The following is a 21366-nucleotide window of genomic DNA, read 5'->3' as shown; positions in this document are numbered from 1 at the left end:
GGATGATACAGTGAAAGTCCAGGACTTTCAAACCCAAGTCTCGCCACCCAGCAGGATGGCTAAGTTAAAAAGACAGACAATACCAAGTGGTGGCAAGGATGTGGAGCAACTGGAAGTCACCTGGATTCCTGGATTCTTTTTTTTATTTTAATTTGAAGAAGTTTTTAATATGAAAGCATCTAAAATAATTTTTTTTGCATAAATGGGAAGGGTGACCATGGCTCCACAGCTCATTCCTGCATGACTAGTAGGAACCCACTTTGGAAAACTGCTGGGCACTATTCACTAAAGCTAATTCCACTTACGAATACATCACCAAGAGAAATGAAACACAGGTCCCCAGAGAGTCGTAGATGAAGAATGTTCACAGCAGCTCTATTCACAAGAGCCAAAAAATTGGCAACAAACCCAATGTCTTTAAGAAGATGGATAAACACAGCATGAAATAACCACATCATGGAATACCATATAGCAATGAAAAAGAACGAGTGACTGCTTCAAGCAGATGCACCAATATGCTGTGAGAGTCCATGCTATACAACTGCATTTGTGTGAAGTTAAATGGCAGGCAAAACTAATCTATGCTGATAGAGGTCAGAAAGTGGCTCCCTCTGGGAGACAGGACAGACTAGCAGTGAGTATGACCAGCGCCATCCAATAAAACTTTCTGTGATGATGGAAGTGTTCTATACATTGATCTGAGGGGCAGTTACATGGGTAGAGATTCAGTGAGCCATATTCTTAAGATTTATTCATTTTACACACTTTATGGTATGTATTTTCTATCTCAAAAGAAATATATCTGTCTCATAGAAAATTATATATATATATCTCAATAGGAAATTATAGAAAATTACGTATTTCTGTCTCAATAGAAAATGATAATTATATATATCCATATAAAATGGATATGAGCAAGAGTATGTGTATATATATATGCAAACATATATGGGAACATATACATATTAAGTATCTATATGGTGGATATATATGCACATACACACATTCATATGTATTTTCTCCTACTGAGGACATCTGGGTTGTTTCTGGTTTTTGACCAGTAAAGCTAATATGTACATTTTTTTATAAAGCTGATTTTATACATATATATTATTACATTATATACATGTATAGCATATATCATATATGTATTCCCACTGTTGACCATATTTGAGTTGTTTCTAATTTTTAACTATTACAAATAAAGTTGAAGTACCTATAGCTATAGACATAGAACTATAGCTATCTATAGATATAGATAGAAAGACAGATATGAAACTGAATCTTTATATTGATTCTGAGCAAAGAGTTTATTTTTCTTGGCCACACCAAGTTCTTTTTTTTACTTTGTGGCCACACTGTGCAGCATGTGGGGATCCTGGCTCCCCGGCCATGAATCAAATCCACACCTCCTTCATTGCAAGGCAAATTCTTAACCACTAGACCACCTGGGAGGTCCCCCTTAGTTCTTGAATAAAGTCTTGCCCTACCCACCCCCTGCTTCCTAGGCTTTGCACATGCTGTTCCCTCTGCCTGGACCACTCCTGCCACCTCATCCGTCTAACTCCACCTCATCTTTCAAGGGTCCACTTTAATGCCTCCTCCTCTGAGCAGCCTTCCCTGATGGCTCAGATTCATCATGTCTCCCACTGTGATGCACTGGAAAACCCTCTACTCCTATCACCTCAACTGGAATAACTTAGCCAAACCCTGTCTCCCACTATGCACCTGGGAGCTTTGGGAGGACAGGAAGTATCCCGTTTTCAGTCATCAGTTTACCTCAGAGGATATATACAATAGATGTTGAATAAAAATTACTCATCGTGATTGTGATCCCACAGACACTGTTAACATATATATGAATCCAGCCTTTCTACCACCTCCCCCAGGCTAAAAAGAATTCTGGCTTGGTCAAACTGCATCTCCTGCTCCTTACCTTTCAGGAGGACTATGCTTTGCTGAAACCACCCTATTATGATAAGATTCTGTGACACAGAATCCAGGGGAGAGGGCATGAGGTGTGCCCAGCCAGCTAAGACTGCAGATGGAGTTTGTCAGCAAACAAAAAAAGGGAGGGTGGCTAGTGAATAATAAAGGTGAATGGGAGGGGGTGGAGGAATAAACTGGGAATTTGAGATGGACAGATGCACACTACTATATATAAAGAGATAAACAACAAGGACCTACTTATAATACAGGGAACTATATTCAGTATCTTAAAATAACCTACAATGGAAAAGAATCTGAAAAATATCTATAACTAAATCACTTTGCTGTATATCTGAATCACTGTAAATCAACTAAACTTCAATTTTAAAAAACACCTGTGTACATAAAAAAGTGAATGGGAGGAAAGAGCATAGTAACAAGGATTGCGATGTTCCAAGCACTCCCTTCACAGTGTTTAAGCAAAGCTAATAACAAACTGACTTCACCATTTAAAACTTCCTTTCCAGTTTCTGGGACTAGAACAGATGCCTTATAAGTAGGATGTTATGTGGTCATTAACATAATCATTGAGATCTCTCCCTGGGTCAGCATCACTGAGGCAAAGACTAGATTTCTTTCTGTCCTGCAGAGTGCCCTCTGCTGACTCACCCAGCTCATTCCTCTTTTTGTCCTGAGCCCGCCGATGCGGCTTATCCTGGAGGGAGAGACCAAAAAAGGGAGCATGACTATCTGCACCCAGTCCAGGGGCTCCTCAGCCCTTATCTGCCTGCGTGTGCCTGCTCAGTCACTCAGTTGTGTCAGACTCTTTGCAACCCCAGGGACTGTAGCTCGCCAGGCTCCTCTGTCCTTGGGATTTCCCAGGCAAAAATAGCGGAGTGGGTTGCCGTTTCCTACTCCGGGGGATCTTCTAGACCCAGGGATCGACTGGGCATCCAGCCAAGAGCCACACCCACTGATAGAGTCTCCCAGGTCCTTCCTTCCTGACTCCTACCCCAATTTTCCATGCACAGAAAGGAACTTGGGGGGTCTTACCTTCTTCATAGTTCCTGAATAATCTACGAGAGGGTAAAGGATATACTGGTTAGAATGGGGTGGGGGGAGCTCTCACGTAGAAACCCACCTCCCAGCTCAGTCCCCTAGTACCTTGTCCATGTCGACCACAAGGAGGGACCCTCCCAAGACACTCCTTATGGGCAGGTGCTCGGCACCGTTGACATCGGTACCCCTGATAGAAAGTGCCTCTGAGATGCAAGTAGGAGATAAAGGAAGGAGTCAGTGATGCTGAACAAACACAGCCAATCATTTTGCCAACAACATAAAGGGCCCCTTTGGGTTTTCTTTAGAGCAGAAAAGAGACGGAGAAGCTGAAGATCAAAGGAGAGCCTCCGCCCTCCCAGCTCAGGGGCATGATGGCCAGGGGAGCCCCTCACCCCAAAGAGGTAGGGACAACCCACCCCAGCATCCAGGTCCATCCTCCCAGACTCCCACCTCAGCAGCATCTGGCAAGCCTTGCAGGATGTTGTCTCCTCAAAGGAAAACATCTGGAAGTCATGACCATTGGCAGTGGCATTCTCGGGGTAGATGTTGGAGCTGGCGAGGGAAGAGAATTCCATGCAGTGGAACAGGATTCAGCCATTAAAGGGAATGAGGTACCGGGACACGCTGCAACCTGGATGGATCAAGACCTCTTTCCTTTTTTACGGCTAAATACTGTTCCATTGCATGGATATGCCCTATTGTGTTTCTCCATCCACCCACTGACGGACATTTGGATTGTGACCACCATTTTGCTATTGTGAATAGTGCTGCGGGGAACATAGGTGGAGACAGAAAGTGGGTGAGTGGGTGCCAGGGGCTGGGAGTAGGGAAAACAGGAAGTGATTGCTGCTTGAGTGCAGGGCCTCATCTTGGGGTTTGAAGATGTTTTGGAACTAGATAGAGGTGATGGTCGCACAGGGTGAATTTACTAAATACCACTGAATTGTGCACTTTTTTAAAAGATTTTTTTTTAATGTGGAGCATTTTAAAAGTCTTCATTGAATGTGTTACAATATTGCTTCTATTTCTTATGTTTTGGTTTTTTGGCCACAAGGCATGTAGGATCTTAGTTCCCTGACCAGGGATTGAACTCACACCCACCCTGCACTGGAAGGGGGAGTTTCAACCGTTGAACTGCCAGGGAAGTCCCAGAACTGTGCACTTCAAAATGGCCAAGTTTTTCTTATGTGAATTTCATCTCAAGAAAGAGAAGGAGAAAGACAAGGAGAAAGGATTTCCAGGCTGGTGATGGAAAATAGTGACCACCTCGCATTCTGGGGATGCAGACTGTCTTGAAAGCTTGTCCCTCCCATTTCCCAGAGGAAGAAGCTGAGGTTCTGAGTGACCCCATGGCAGGGTGAGACTAAAGTCCAAAACCGCCTAACGTCCCCTGAGGATGGAAAGATGGAGGAGGGGGTCTCACATGGCCATCTCGAATTGCTCCATCCACTTCTTCTTTAGCTCCCGTGTCTTGAAGAACAGCTCATAGCCCTGGGCACCTTGGTCCTCGATCAGGAGGAACATGTGAGTCCACTGCAGAGAAGCAGGGTTCAAAATGAAGGCACCCGCCCTGCGGAGGGTGGGACCACATGCCCATTGACCCTACTGCTCTGGGGAGGAAGGGGTCAAGCCAACTACAGCCTGTCTGCCCCCAGGAGAGCCGTGTAAAGGGCTTCCCAGGAGAAGCAGATACACATCCACAAATCTAGATTCATACACACGCATACTTATACCCATGGCCGATTCACGTTGACATATGGCAGAAACCAACACAATATTGTAAAGCAATTATCCTCCAATGAAAAACAAATTTAAATAAAAATTTTAAGAAATTTAAAAAACAAAATCACACTCGGGACTTCCGTGGCTGTCCAGTGGTTAAGACTCCATACTTCCACTGCAGGGGGCGTGAGTCTGATCCTTGATGGGGGAACTAAGATCCCACATGCCACGTGGCCAAAATAAATAAATTAAAATTTTTTAATTAATTTATTTAATTGGAGGCTAATTACTTTACAACATTGTAGTGATTTTTGCCATACAGTGACATGAATCAGCCATGGGTGTACATGTGTCCCCCATCCTGAACTCCTCCTCCCACCGCCCTCCCCATCCCATCCCTCAGGGTTGTCCCACTGCACTGGGTTTGAGTGCCCTGTTTCATGCATTGAACTTGAACTGGTGATCTATTTCACATATGGTAACATACATGTTTCGATGCTAAATCTCTCACACACACACACACACACTGGCATTCCAAGGGCCAAGCAGACAGCTCAAGTGGCATTGAGGGTCCCCTGCATTGGGGTCCCCCAGTTACCACCTCCGAGCCTTACCTTCTTGTTGTCCCTCTCTCCGGAGGAGTCATCTCGAACCTGGAAGCTATGCAGGTTCACAAAGTCCTTGAGGTCGTAGGAGTCCCCTCGGCGCTTACAGATGAGCAGAGCTTTGTCAAGCAGGAAGGCATACCTGGAGGCAGGCAAGTGTCCCTGTCTGGCTCCTCCCTAGGCCCCCAGCTCCCTAAGTTCAGCCAGCTCTCTACCTGATCGCCTCCCACTTTCCGGGCCCACTCTGCTGTCAATCTAGGATTCTGGCTCTCTTCTCCCCAGTGGCCAGCTTGGCCACACCTACCTGTCTATCGTGACCTCACCCATTTGATTCTTGCTGTTCCTGCCACCTGTCCTTCTTGGCTCCACCCACACAACCATGCTGGCTTTGCCTCTCCTCTCAGTCTAGGCTCCACCCACTGGTCCATATGGCCCCACCCACCTACCTCAGATGGTAAGGAATCCGCCTGCAATGCGGGAAACCCAGGTTCGATCCCCAGGTTGGGAAGATCCCCTGGAGAAGGGAATGGCAACCCACTCCAGTATTCTTGCCTGGAGATTCCCATGGACAGAGGAGCCTGACGGGCTACAGTCTATGGGATCGCAACGAGTCGGACACGCCTGGGCCACTAACATTTTTTTTTAACCTGTCTATCTAGAAATAGCACCAAGCCCTTGCCCAGGCTGCATCCTAGGTCTGTGTTGGCTCCACCCACCTGCCTAACCAGTAGCCTGGCCCCGCCCCTGTCCAGGCTCCGCCCCAGATCCGTATTGGCTCCGCCCACCTGTCCATCTTGGAGCGCCTCTCCACCGAAGTTATCTTCAGCTCACCATCGATCTTGGGTCGGCCGTAGTGGGCTAGAGACTGGTCCTACACAGCAGACAAGAGGTCTGGCAAGGGGCCCTCAGGAGGAGGTGACAACCTCTCCCCACGTGGCCACACCCCGGCCCTCCCCTCCCACCCCCTCACCAGGTTCTCGATGGACAGCTGGAAGTTGGTAATCTGCCGCAACGTCTCATTGTCCCGCTTGACCTCGTTTACGCACTGTGCCAGGTCCTGGGGGTGGGGCAGGGGTGAGCCTGGGTGCCCCCCCCGCCAGCCTTATCCCCCACCTGGCAGGGAATGGAGGGTCAGCCTCCATTCCCTGCCAGGGGGCAGCAGGAGAATGTCACTGTCCCCAAGGGGGATGCTGGGAATAAGTCATTCGAGGTATAGGTGTGGAGGGAGGGGGCGGCCCGTGGGTGTGGCCGTGCCTGGGTGGTACTCCCTGACTTAAACCCATGGGTGTCTGTGTGGCACCGCCGTCCCTGTGTGTGACCACTCACCCTCATGGCATCTAGGGCCAGCCGCAAGTTGTCCTTCTCCATTGCATCCTGTGTGTGTTTCACCAGCTCCTGTGTGACCCACAGAGATGCATGTTGCCTGGGCCTGCCCCCTCCTCCTGGGGGGCCTTCCAAACAAGCCTGGCCCACCAGCTCCTTCTTCCTCCCCCTGCTGTCCCTAGAGGCTGGGGCAGAGCCCCAGTGATACCCCCCCAGAGACGGAAGCCCAGCCCCCAGCAGTCCTTGCAGGGAGATCTGTGTGCCCCGAGAAGCCCACGCCTTGCCCTCTTTGTGCACCTGGAGAAGGAGGTGATATTTGAGCACCCGCTGCATGGGCACCATCAACAGGTCCCTTAAGGTGAACCTCCCGTTGTTCGCGCGCTGAGAGCATTCCTAGGAGGTTGGCGAAAGGGGTGAGTGAGAAGAGGTGGAGGCAGGTGGGGATTGTTCTAGACCTGAAGCCTCTTCTCCCCGCTCCCCAAGGAAATAAGGAAGAATGCCACGGGGTGAGGGGTGACCAGCTGGAGGCTGCCTGAGGTAGAGGTCCAGGATTCCTCAACTGAGGGGGGGCTCCAGAGAGGGAGGTAGACAGGCCTGGAGGGTCCCCATGATGGAGACCAGAGAAATTAAATGGACAGCAGATACTGGCCACCCCTCATCATCCCTGCTCCATCTATGCTTCCACTAGACAAACGGATCCAGGTTGGGGTTCAGTCCAGGATCCGTGCTCCCTCCAGGATCAGGGCTTGTCTGGGATCGGGGCTCTGTGTGAAGTGGGAACTCAGCCCAGAACTGGGGTTTGGCCCAGACTTGGTGCACAGCCAGGGTTGGGCCTCTGGCTGGGGTTCAGGTCAGTGTCAGGACCCCAGGCTGGTACCAGGGCTCCATCCAGAGTACAGGGTTCAGCTGGGGTCAGGGCTCAGCGCTCTGGTCTATCTCCTCCTGCTCAGTTTCTCCCACTTGGCTGATCAGTACCTCCCTCCCCAAACCTTCAGCGGGCAGACCCCTGGCTGGGCTGCACCAGGAAGGGATGCTCTCTCCAGCTCAGTCTCCCCCCTACTGCCCCCCGGAGAGTGGAAAGGAGTGAGAGAGCTTCCCCCCGCAGAGATGGAGCCCATCCCCTACTTCCAGCTTCATTTGTACATCCTCCCGGGCTGTGGCCACACGGTCCAGGTGCTTGCTGGCCGACTCCACTTGGCTGCAGTAGCGGCCATAGATGAGGAACCTGCAGGAAGAGGGCAGGCGGCCGGGGAATGACACTGGCACCAAGGTGTCAATCCCGGCCCTGCCTCTTCCCAGCTGGATGACGCTGAGCCTCACTCTCCCTGTCTATAAAATGGGCATAACAATAGCCCCTCCCTATACAGAGTGAAGTAAGCCAGAAAGATAAAGAACATTACAGCATCCTAACACATATATATGGAATTTAGAAAGATGGTAATGATAACCCTATATGCAAAACAGAAAAAGAGACACAGATGTACAGAACAGACTTTTGGACTCTGTGGGAGAAGGCGAGGGTGGGATGTTTCCAGAGAACAGCATTGAAACATGTATATTATCTATAGTGAAACAGATCACCAGCCCAGGTTCGATGCATGAGACAAGTGCTCGGGCCTGGTGCACTGGGAACACCCAGAGGAATCAGGTGGAGAGGGAGGTGGGAGGGGGGATCGGGATGGGGAATACATGTAACTCCATGGCTGATTCATGTCAATGTATGACAAAACCCACTACAATATTGTAAAGTAATTAGCCTCCAACTAATAAAAATAAATGAAAAAAAAATAAAATAAAAACAAACAAACAAACAAACAAAAAAAACCCAATAGCCCCTCCCACATATGGGTTATTGTAGCATTAAATGAGATAATGCACAAGAAGCTCTTAGTGGAGCACCTGGCATATCAACTCTGCTTAATGTTCATTTATTTAGTAAGAATTTATTGAACACGTACTTTGTGCCAAGTTCCACATTAAGCTCTGTAGGATTCCCTGGTAGCCCAGCTGGTAAAGAATCCGCCTGCAGTGCAGGAGAACCTGTTCGATTCCTGGGTCAGAAATATCCGCTGGGGAAGGGATAGGCTACCCACTCCAGTATTCTTGGGCTTCCCTAGTGGCTCAGCTGGCAAAGAATCCGCCTGCAATGCGGGAGACCTGGGTTTGATCCCTCGGTTGGAAAGATCGCCTGGAGAAGGGAATGGCTATGCACTCCAGTATTCTGGCCTGGAGAATTCCATGGACTGTATAGTCCATGGGGTCACAAAGAGTCAGACATGACTGAGAAACTTTAAAAAAAAAAAACCAAAAAAAAGGCATCAATTTATTCGATGCTCACCACAACCCCAAAGAGGTACATTCTTGGATCACACTGATTTTAGAGACGTAGAAGCACAGAGTGGTTAAGTGACTTTCCAGTGCCATAGAGCTCATAAGAGGAAGAGCTGGGAATTTAACCAGAGATGAGCAGTCCTGTGCCCACAAAGAAAGAAAGAAAAGCCTTCTCTGTTTGGTGGTCTATGAGGGCAATGTCTCCCGAATGCCCAACCTGGGCAGGGGAGGGTGACCTCCAGAGGTCTGGGCTGGCTGCCTGGGTCTCACCTCTCCTTGTATTTGATGAAGACTTGGTAGAGGGTGGGTGCACTGGGGTTGGCCAGGGCTTCCTTCATCTCCTTTAGGAAATGGGTGTGCACACGAAGCAGGTCCTACTTGGAGGGAAGGGGTGAGGGTTGGAGTGGGAGCCTGGAGCTGGGGATGCTGGGTGGGAGAAGGATCATCCGCCCACCCTATGTGGTTCATCTCCCAACCCCCACAACCCAGGGACAGGTGAAGCCAGCAAACCATCCCCACTGGACAGAAGCCTGGGAAGGTGGGAATCAGTCAGCTCACCTCAATGTTGATGAAGATAATCTCGATGTCTTGGGGTTTAAGGAACCGCTGCAAGGGCTTCATAAAATGCTGTGGGAGAGTGGGGAGAGAAGGATGGAGAAGGGGAAGACTCCTTCCAGGCCAGTCCCAGAGACACAGAGAGGAGGAGACAGAGATGGAAAGGGACAAAAAGAAACATAAGAGACTGGGAGAGAGAGAGAGAGATGTGCAGAGAGAAAGAGACAGAGGCAAGGAAACAGAAAATGAGAAAGAAATGGAGAAAGTCCACACAAAAACCTGTACAGGACTGTTCCATGCAGAATTTATCATCATAAATTCCCAAAGTGGAAACAACCCACATGTCCATCGACAGATGAATGAATAACAAAATGTGGTCCACCCAGAAAAAGGAGTGAAGCACTGACACTCACTACAGTGTGGATGAACCTTGAAAACACGATGTTCAGCAACAGAAGTCAGGCACAGAAGGCCACAGAGTGAATGAGTTCATTTAGATGAAATGTCCAGAATAAATAAAGCCACAGAGACAGAAAGTAGGTTAGTGGTTGCCAGGGAGGGGCTAGGGGGAAATTGGAGTTTAAGGGGTGATGGTTAAGGGGTGTGGGGTTTCTTTGAGGGATGATGAAAATGTTCTAAAATTGGGAATTTCCTGGTTGCCCAGTGGTTAGGACTCTGTGCTGTCACTGCTGAGAGCCTGGATTCAATTCCTGGCCCAGGAACTAAAATCTCACAAGCTGCAAGGCCAAAACAACAGAAAAAGAAAGAAAATGTTCTAAAATTAAACAGTGGTACACAACTTTGAGGGGTTCCCAGGTGGCGCTAGTAGCAAAGAACCCGCCTGCCAATGCAGGAGACACAGGTTCAATCCCTGGGTCAGGAAGATTCCCCTGGAGGAGGGCATGGCAACCCACTCCAGTATTCTTGCCTGGAGAATCCTATGGACAGAGGAGCCTGGCAGGCTGCGGTCCATGGAGTCACAAAGAGTCGGACATGAATGAGCACACATATAACACTGTAAATAAACTATACTGCAATAAAATATTTTAAAATAAACAGTGGTGATGGTGGCAAACCCTTGTGAATATACCAGAAAATATTAAATTGTAGATGTTCAATGGCTGAATTGTATGGCATTTTGATTAAATCTCAATAAAAGGCTTAAAAGAGAGATGGCCAGGGACTTCCCTGGTGGTCCAGTGCTTAAAACTCCGTGCTTCCACTGCACGGGGCAAGGGTTAGATCCCTGATCCAGGGAACTGAGATCTCACATGCCACATAGTGCAGGAAAAACAAAAAAGAAAGAAAAAAAAAAAAAACCAAGAGCGAGAGATGGCCAAAGGAAAAAGAGGAAGTAGAAAGTGAGAGACAGCAATAGAGATAGATGGACAAATGAGGATACAGGAAAAGAGGGAGACAGAGATAAAGAGACACAGAAGGAGAGAAATTCAAACAGAGGGAGAAGTAGGGAGCAACACCGAGGGGACCAGAGGCTATGAGAGACGAAGACATACGGAGAAGGGAGGACAGGAAACATCCCCAAGCCCGTGTGCGGTGGACGCTGCCTCTCCACTCTGCGCATGCGCCTGGCAAGGGCCAGGTCTAAGCATCACACCTGTTGGATGGAGCCCAGCGTGTCCGTGTATTTCTCCTCCGTCTGCTGGATCTCCCGCAGACAGCAGCACCGCTTGTCATACTCTGTCATCTTGGGCTGAGAGCGGGGAGGAGAGGCTGATGTTGGGGTGTCCGGGGACGCGCCCCACCCATGAGCCTGCCCAACCCGGCCCTGCGCCCCCACACACCGGCATGGGTACCGGCTCCGAGCGCATGAGGTCCTCGTAGACCTCGTCGCCCTCCGCCTCCTCGTTCTCCACGCAGTCATACAGGTCCTCATCCTCCTCCACCGTGTCGCTGCAGGACGCGGAGTCAGGCGGAGCCAGGGAAGCCCCCGGACCAGGGACCTTCCGACACCCCCAGGGAGAGGCCAGGTCCCCTCAGACCCCCACCCCCCATGGCGGGGCCTTGTCTCCTCAGACCACCAGGGCAGGATCATGGTCTCAGACACTCACTCGATCTGGTCGGACAGTCCACTGTAGATGTCTTCATCACCCACACTCTCCTCAGTGGGGAAGGGCCTGGGGGAGCCAAGATGGTATGAGCAGAGACCCAGGGGGGCCAGGTGGGCAGGGGGCTTCAAGGAGGAGGGTTAGGGCCCAACGGGGTCCAGAGCTGTCGGCTCTCATAGTTACTCACATGATCCCCTTGTTCTGGGCAATCGAGGTCCAGGACAGAGCGGACAGGGTGTAGATGACCTGTGACAAGGGCCAAGGCTGCTCAGCAAGCCCCTTGCCCACCCGCATGCCAGAACACTGCCTCCAAGCCTTGACCTTAAGGTTGGACTTCATGTCCCTGGGAGCCCAATTCAGAATTTTCCCACCTTCCTATGTCCCCACGTCAGCATGTCCACATTCCCTTAACTGAGCACCCACCACTTGAACCCTTTGTTCTAGTCAATAGTCATAACCACTGAGACAGAATGGGATGATCTTATTTCCAAGTTACAAAGGACCTAGGGCTCAGAGAGGCACGGCCACATATCTGAGGTCACACAGCAAGTGATGGGACACGGACTCAAACTGGGTTCCACGTGTTCCAAGCAAGGCTCTTTGCACCTACTGCAAACTTGTTCTAGCCCAGCAGTCCTTCCCTGACAATGCTTGGTTTGTCCAGTGTAGACATTCATGGAAATGAATTGAAATCCAGCCTTTGGGCTCTAGGTGTCCAGCTCACAAGCAGCTCAGTCCCATCTTACCTTGCCAAAATCCTGCACATCGAAGAGGTCGAAGGCCTCGAAGAGTTCACTCCGCTTGAGGCCAAACTTCTCATAGCAGGTAGACAGGAAGGTGCGGATATTCTTAAGGCAGAGGAACTGTGGGAAGAGAAACGAGGTTGGAGGACACAAAATGGGACAGGGGAGAAGTTGACTCCTGGCCATTAGGCTTGAGGTCTGGCACAGAAGAGGAAAAAGAAGGCCCAGCCCCCTCTCAAGAAAGATCAGGCTGTACCTGAAGCCACCTCTACCCCTGCATTTTTTTTTACTGAGGTAAAACTTATAAGATACAAAGTTAACCATTAACAGATAACAATCTGGTGTATATAAACAATGGAATGTTACTCAGCCATTGAAAAGGAATCAAATTTTGATTTATGCTGCATCACAGATAAACCTTGAAAACATTATGCTAAGTGAAATAAGCCAAACACAGAAAGATGAAAGTTGTATGATACTGTCCCTAGGAAAGGCACATCCATAGAGACAGAAATTAGGATGGGGGGCTGGGTACCAGAGGCCGGGGGAGGGGATGGGGAGTCTGTGTTTAATGGGCACACAATGTCTGTTCGGGATGATGAAAAAGTTTTCGATATAGTGGTGATGGTGACACAACATGATGAATGTATCAAATGCCGCTGAATTGTATACTTAAGCAACTCCTACAGCTCAATTCCAGAAAAATAAATGACCCAATCAAAAAATGGGCCAAAGATCTAAACAGACATTTCTCCAAAGAAGACATACAGATGGCTAACAAACACATGAAAAGATGCTCAACATCACTCATTATCAGAGAAATGCAAATCAAAACCACAATGAGGTACCATTACACGCCAGTCAGGATGGCTGCTATCCAAAAGTCTACAAGCAATAAATGCTGGAGCGGGTGTGGAGAAAAGGGAACCCTCTTACACTTTTGGTGGGAATGCAAACTAGTACAGCCACTATGGAGAACAGTGTGGAGATTCCTTAAAAAACTGGAAATAGAACTGCCATATGACCCAGCAATCCCACTTCTGGGCATACACACCGAGGAAACCAGATCTGAAAGAGACACGTGCACCCAATGTTCATCGCAGCACTGTTTATAATAGCCAGGATATGGAAGCAACCTAGATGCCCATCAGCAGACGAATGGATAAGGAAGCTGTGGTACATATACACAGTGGAATATTGCTCAGCCGTTAAAAAGAATTCATTTGAATCAGTTCTAATGAGATGGATGAAACTGGAGCCCATTATACAGAGTGAAGTAAACCAGAAAGATAAAGACCATTACAGTATACTAACACATATATATGGAATTTAGAAAGATGGTAACAATAACCCTATATGCAAAACAGAAAAAGAGACACAGATGTACAGAACAGACTTTGGACTCTGTGGGAGAAGGTGAGGGTGGGATGTTTCAAGAGAACAGCATCGAAACATGTATATTATCTATGGTGAAACAGATCACCAGCCCAGGTTGGATGCATGAGACAAGTGCTCGGGCCTGTTGCACTGGGAAGACCCAGAGGGATCGGGTAGAGAGGGAGGTGGGAGAGGGGATCGGGATGGGGAATACATGTAAATCCATGGCTGATTCATGTCAATATATGACAAAACCCACTACAATATTGTAAAGTAATTAGCCTCCAACTAATAAAAATAAATGAAAAAAAAATTAAAAAAAAAAGTGGTTAAAATGGCAAGTATTATTGTTTTATTTTATATATATAATTTGTATATTTTCATATAAAATTTTATTTATATTTATAAAACATACTTATTTTATTTATAGACAATGATAAATATGTATAGTTTACCACAATAAAAAATTTAACCATTAACCACTTTATTCATTTTTTAATTAATTTTTATAGGGGTATAGTTGATTTACAATGTTGTATTAGTTTCTGCTCTCCAACAAAGTTTTTCGGTTATACATATACATATACCCACTCTTTTTTAGATTCTTTTCCTATGTAGGTCATTACAGAGTCTTTTTTTAGAGCAATGTAAAAATATTTTTATTTTCAGAAATAGTAGATGCAAGCATTTAAGGTTGTCTAATACTATCGTACAAATGATCTTCTTCAGGTTGTATACAAAATATCTGACACAGGGATAGCCTATTTTTTTTATTGCAGGATAGTTGCTTTACAACGTTGTGGTCATCTCTGCCATTACAGAGTCCCGAGCAGAGTTCCCTGTGCTACAATGTAGGTTCTCATTAGTTATCTGTTTTATAACCACTGACTGGTGGTGGTTTAGTTGCTAAGTCATGTGAAACTCTCCACAACGCCATGGGCTGTAGCCCTCCAGGCTCCTCTGTCCATGGAATTTCCCAGACAAGAATACTGGAGTGGGTTGCCATTTCCTTCTCCAGGGGGTCTTCCCGACCCAGAGGTCAAACTTGTGTCTCCTGTGTTGCACGTGGATTCTTTACCGCTGAACCACCAGGGAAACCCATTATAACCATTAACCATTTTAAAATATCCACCTCAGTGGAATTTAATGCATTCGCGGTATTGCGCCATCATCACCCCCCCTAGTTCCAAGACAATCTGTCACCCAAAAGGAAATCCTGCACCCACGAAGCATGCACTTTGCATTCCTCTCTCCCTTCCTTTCTCCCTGGCAACCGCCAGTGTGCTTTCTGTCTCTATGCTTTTATTTATCTCTGTCTATCAATTGATACTAGGTATACAACATGAGGTGTAGCTAAGCAATGGAATAAAACTCAGCTGCAAAAAGGGGTGAAGGACTGATGCATGCTACAAATAACCAAAAACATGTTCTGTGAAAGCTGCCAGACAGGTCACATATTTTGTGGTTCCATTTATATGAATCATCCTTGGTAACATTTATATGAAATATCTCTGATATTCCACTTCTATGAAATATCCCTGCTACTGTATAGCACAGGAAATTACATTTAATATTTTATAATAACCTATAATGGGCTTCCCTGGTGGCTCAGTGGTAAAGAATCCGCCTGCAATGCAGGAGACACAGGTTCAATCCCTGGGTCGGGAAGATCCCCTGGAGAAGGAAATGGCAACCCGCTCCAGCATTCTTGCCTGGGAAAATCCCATGGACAGAGGAGCCTGGGGGCTACAACCCATAGGGTCACAAAAGAGTCGGACACGACTTAACTAAACAACAACAGCAGCAACTCTGTGATTCTACAATATTTGTATTTGGGGATGCCTACTCCATGTGGTTGGGCACTCAGAACTGTTCCATTCTCTTGATAACCCTGTGGGGTTTTAACACCCATTTTACCTAAAAGGAAGCAGGCTCAAAGAGGGAAGGAAAGTTGCCCAAGATTATTAACAGCAAGAGTGACTCTGTGGCTGGGAATTCCCTGGTGGTCTAGTGGTTAAGACTCTGCGCTTCCAGTGCAGGGGGGCACAGCCTTGATCCCTGGTGGGGAAATTAAGATTCCACAAGTCACAGAGGTGTGGCGAAAAAAAAAAAATTTCTATGCACAGAGAACTCTGCTCGATATTATGTAACAACCTAAATGGGACAAGAATTTTAAAAAGAACAGATACAAGTATATGTATCACTGAATCACCAGACTATACACCTGAAACTAACATAACATTGTTAATCAACTATACTTCAATATAAAATAAGAATTTAAAAAAGGAAAAAGAGTAAGCATGTGGCATAGAAAACACATTTCTGGTTATCAAAGGGGAAAGGCCAAGAGGGTGACAAATTAGGAGATGGGGATTTACAGATACACACTATTGAGTATAAAATAAATAAACAGGGACCTACTGTATAGCACAGGCAACTATACTCAACACTCTTGAAATAACTTACAACGGAAAAGAATCTGAAAAAGAATATATGGCAACCCACTCCAGTATTCTTGCCTAAAGAATCCCCATGGACAGAGGAGCCTGGCAGGCTACAGTCCATGGGTTCCCAAAGAGTCAGACACGACTGAGCAGCTAAGCCCAGCACATACATATATATAACTGTATCATATTTGCTATGTACTTGAAACTAACCACACCGTAAAATTCTTGCCTGGAGAATCCCCATGGACAGAGAAGCCTGGCGGGCTACAGTCCATAGGGTCACAAAGAGTTGAATATGACTTAAGTGACTTGGCATGCACAAATCAACTATACTTCAATTTTTTAAAATCAAAATAAAAACAAACAAAAGTAAGTCCATGGAAGAGCTGAAATTTGATTCCAAGATGGTGTGAATCTGGAGTCGATTTTCTTGACTATAACTTCATTGCTTTGCGTGCAGTGGAAGTCATCATGAGCACCTGCCACGTGCTCCGTTCTCAGCACTTTCTATATATTGTTTTAAATTTATGTATCTTCAAATTAAAAAAAAATATATATATATATAAGGTAGGCAACAGGACGGTTTGATATACTTATTCATAGTGAAAGCATTACTACAGTCAAGCTAATTAACACTTCTCGTAGTCACCATGTTTTCATGTGTAATGAATGCACTTGAAATCTGCTCCCATAGCATAGTCATGGTGTTCAATACAGTGTTACCAAGTACAGTGACACAGTACCCTAGAGATCCAGACTGACTCCTCCTAAGTAACTTCAACTTAATACCCTTTAACCAATATCTGCCCATTAATTTCCCCACCCCTACCCCCAGCTCCTTGTACCCATGGTTCTACTCTGCTTCCGGAAGTTTTACTCTCTCTGTGTAGAGAGGTCAGCTCATCAAAATGAATTTAAAAATTAAACAGGAATGCTTCTACTGTGAGTGTCCCCATTAATTATAATGTTCTCTGTTGGTTCCTAACAGAAATTATGTTTTTCTTCTTTTTTTTTTTTAATTGAAGTATTAGTTGATTTACAATGTTGTCTTTGTTTCAGGTGTACAACAAAGTGATTCAGACATAGATAGATAATTCTTTTTCAGATTGTTTTCCATTATTAGTTTTTGCAAGGTCTTCCCTGGTGGTCCAGTGGTGAAGAATCTGCCTGCCTATGTAGGCGACATGGGTTCAATCCCTGATCAGGGAAGATCACACATGCTGTGGAGTAACAAAGCCCCTGTACGAAAACTATTGTGCTCACATGCTGCAACTGCTGAAGCCCATGAGCCTAGAACTGGTGCTCTGTGGCAAGAGAAGCCACTGCAATGCGAAGCCCACATACAACTACAGTAGTCCCCAGGGGATGCAACTAGAGAAAGCCAGCGCAGCAGTTTAGACCCAGCGCAGCCAAAAAAAAAATTAATAAAAAATAAGTTGTTATAAGATAATGACTATAGTTCCCTGTGCTATATAGCAGATCTTTGTTGGTCATCTATTTTATATATAGCAGGGTATATATGTTAATCCCAAACTTCTAATTTATAGAAACATTTTCATCCATTTAAATAAGTTTCTTTTTATTCCTAGCTTCTTGGAAAGTCTTTGTATTTGCTCATTTCATTGAATCAGGAATGGATGTTGACTTTGATTAAGTGATTTCAAAGACCTGTACAAGACAAGCAAGTGTATTTTGTTCTTGATTCTATTAGTATAGTGAGTTATATTAATCGAATCCCCGATACTGAATCCTTGGTTCTTTTGAAGTGACTCTCAACTTTTCTCTGCATTTGAAAAAGGTAAAAATGAAAAAAAAAGAAAAAGGTAAAAATGAGTCACACAACATCTATGGGCTCTAAAATGTCAGTGTAAGACCCTGATTATAATTTCAGTGTCATTAATTCCTGCTGCTGCTGCTGCTAAGTCGCTTCAGTCGTGTCCGACTCTGTGTGACCCCATAGACAGAAGCCCACCAGGCTCCCCGGACCCTGGGATTCTCCAGGCAAGAACACTGGAGCGGGTTGCCATTTCCTTCTCCAATGCATGAAGTGAAAAGTGAAAGTGAAGTCGCTCAGTCACGTCCGACTCTCAGCAACCCCATGGACTGCAGCCTACCAGGCTCCTCCGTCCATGGGATTTTCCAGGCAAGAGTACTGGAGTGGGGTGCCATTGCCTTCTGATTAATTCCTATGTATCTAAAAATTATAGATTTTTGGAGGCTATTCCACCTCAATATTTGTGAATATTTTTGCTCTCATGCATGTGGCCACATTTAAGTCAGATCAGAAGTGATTAAAATAATGAAAAGGGGAATTTATTATAAATTTTTTTAATATATGTAATCATATTTATATGAGAGATACCATGGAATCCCTGCAATAATCTTACAAAATAATTACAATTATTATACTCACTTTATAGATAAGAAAACTCAGGCAGGGACAGACACAGCTGGAGTACAAACTTAGACAGCTGCATTTATGAATCAATTCAATACACACTGTTCTCTGTATCTTTGTATCTCACACTTTCATCTTCAGATTGTATCTTCCTCTGAATTATTTCCACATCCACAGCCTATTTAAGCCATATTATGTGGAACATGAACTTTAACATAAATGAATGTATTTAAGGCGAGAACATCCTACTCTCAAAGAAAACCAGGATCAAGTGCTATAAACAGAAGTCAGTGTAAAACAAATATAATGTAAATAGTGTTATAAAATTTTAGCTTGGTGGTCCAGTGGTTAGGACTCCGCACTCCCAATGCAGAGGGCCAGAGTTCAACCCCTGGTCAGGGAACTAGATCCCACATGCCACAACTAAAGATCCTGTATGTCACAACTAAGATCTGGTGCTGCCAAATAAGTAAATACTTTTTTAAGAACTTAAACCTTTGTCTTAGGTAAAAAGCAAAACATTACACCTAAGAACGAAATGCTACAGAAATTTTCTTTGACATCAGAACTAAGGCAAGAGTGCCCACTGTTCATTCTTATTCATATTGCACCAAAGATCTTAGCCTGTGTTGTAAGACAAGACAAAGAAAGAAAAGAAAATTAGAAAAGAAAGACATTAATACTCAGTTTTGCAGATGATATGATTGTCAACATAGAAAGCCCCAAAGAACACACACATAAATAACTGGAATCAATAAAATAGCAACGTCACCGAATACAAAATCAACTTACCACATCACATATCGGCACATCAACAACAATCAATCAGAAAATGTGTTTTGTTTTAAGATAACGTTAGTGAAATATTAGAACTCAAAGTTCTAAAGTCAAACTAAACTATGGTGATAGAAATCAAATCAGTGGTTGCTTCTGGGGTGGGGAGGGTAGAAGAGATTGACTCAGAAAGGCTGCAAGTGATGGAAAAGTTCCATGTCTTGATAAGGGTGTGGGTTGCACAAGGGTACGTGTTTGCTAGAACTGATTGAACAATAAGTTGAAGAACCGAGCAGTTCCCTATATGAAAACTGAATTTGATTTTAAAAGGATAGCATTTCCCATCACCTAAAAAATGTAAAAGCTCACTGCCTGCCAATTCAGGGACACGGGTTTAATCCCTGGGTCAGGAATATCCCCTGGAGTAGGTAATATATTCTCTAGCATTCTTGACTGGGAAATCCATGGGCAGAGGAACCTGACGAGCTAGAGTTGATAGTGTCGCAAAAGAATCAGACACAACTTTGTGACTAAACAACAACAAAATGTAAAAAAAAACAACAAAGTTGGTTAATATCTAACACACCTAACAAACGAAGTACAAATTGTTTATGAAGTAAATTATAAAATTTTATGGAAAGGTATGAAGGAGCATCTAAATAACTAGAGTGAAATATGTACTAATTCTTATCTAGAAAAACTCAATATTTTAAAATTTTCAGCCTTCACCAAAACTGAGCTATAGATTCAAGGCAATTACTATTAAAATCCCAGAATGACTTTTCATTGAACATCTTTTGTGTGACCATCACTGAACTCCAGGGCTCTCTTTAAAACTTATAATCTTTAATCTCTGGAGCCAGGAGAGATCCTGGGATGGTAAGGTAGGGAACAGGATGGAAAATAAACTCCCACAGTGCCCCTAATCCAAAAGGATACAAGAAGGAAATTCTGTGGCAGTCCAGTGATTAGGACTCCACATTCTCACTGCCAAGGGCCCAGGCTCAATTCCTGCTTGGAGAACTAAGATCTCACAAAACTCGAGCTATGGCCAAAAGAAGGATAAGAGAAGATTCTCCTATTTGCTGTGTGTCTTTGGGAAAATGACCTCCCCTCTCTGAACTTGTTTCCTCACCTATAAAATGGACCATCATAATGCCCACTGTGGCATGTTGTTGTACTTCAACAGAATAATCCAGGTAAAGGGTTCAGCATGGTATGAGACCTCAATATCTGGAAATAATCATTATCATCCTTATCATCATCCTTGTTATCACCATAATGATTATCACATCATCAGTATTATGATTACCACCACCATAATCATCTTTATAATCATCACCATCACTGTCATCATCATCTTCATCATCATGACCAACGTCACCATTATAATCACCATTACCACCATCATCATCACCATCACCATCGTCACCATTAACATCTTCATCATGATCAATGTCCCTATCATAATCACTACTACCACCACCACCATCATCTCCATCAACATCTTCTTCATCATGACCAACGTCACCATTGTAATCACCACTACCACCATCATCATCATTACCATCACCATCACCATCACCATTGTCACCATTAACAGCTTCTTCATCATGATCAATGTGACCGTCATAATCACTACTACCACCACCACCATCATCTCCATCAACATCTTCATCATCATGATCAGTGTCACCATCATAATCATTACTACCACCACCATCAACATCGCCATCAATATGACCACCATCACCATCATCACATCAACATGGTCATCATGATCAGTGTCCCCATCATAATCACTATTACCACCACCATCATCATGTTCATCTCCATCATCATAACCATCAGCAGCAGCAATGTCACCACATCATCACCCCTGTCACCACCACCACAATCACCAGCATCACCACCATCACTGTCACTGCCATCATCATCACCACCATCATCATCACTATGATTATATTCACCATCATCTTCTTAGCTCCAGCTGGAAAGCCCAAGAGCATTCACCGACTGACCCATCATTTCTCAGAA

General features: G+C 45.2%; 1 protein-coding gene across 1 annotated transcript in view; it reads right to left on the bottom strand.

The window, feature by feature from the left end:
• The window catches only part of VAV1 (vav guanine nucleotide exchange factor 1), a 62987-nt gene that overhangs the window by 19852 nt on the left and 21769 nt on the right, over positions 1–21366 (bottom strand). Inside the window, exons 2-19 of the mRNA XM_043466394.1 lie at positions 12337–12453; positions 11778–11836; positions 11594–11659; positions 11327–11435; positions 11140–11235; positions 9528–9596; positions 9240–9343; positions 7764–7863; positions 6936–7031; positions 6642–6710; positions 6286–6372; positions 6101–6186; positions 5325–5457; positions 4412–4521; positions 3439–3540; positions 3094–3191; positions 2983–3005; positions 2599–2644 (exon numbers count right to left, since the gene is read on the bottom strand). Coding sequence (XP_043322329.1) covers positions 2599–2644; positions 2983–3005; positions 3094–3191; positions 3439–3540; positions 4412–4521; positions 5325–5457; positions 6101–6186; positions 6286–6372; positions 6642–6710; positions 6936–7031; positions 7764–7863; positions 9240–9343; positions 9528–9596; positions 11140–11235; positions 11327–11435; positions 11594–11659; positions 11778–11836; positions 12337–12453 — 1570 coding nt within the window. The remainder of the gene's footprint in view (positions 1–2598; positions 2645–2982; positions 3006–3093; positions 3192–3438; positions 3541–4411; positions 4522–5324; positions 5458–6100; positions 6187–6285; positions 6373–6641; positions 6711–6935; positions 7032–7763; positions 7864–9239; positions 9344–9527; positions 9597–11139; positions 11236–11326; positions 11436–11593; positions 11660–11777; positions 11837–12336; positions 12454–21366) is intronic.

The sequence above is a fragment of the Cervus canadensis genome, chromosome 4, assembly GCF_019320065.1.
Source record: "Cervus canadensis isolate Bull #8, Minnesota chromosome 4, ASM1932006v1, whole genome shotgun sequence".
In the NCBI taxonomy this organism is placed as follows: Eukaryota; Metazoa; Chordata; class Mammalia; order Artiodactyla; family Cervidae; genus Cervus; species Cervus canadensis.
This window is presented reverse-complemented; position numbering and strand designations above follow the sequence as displayed.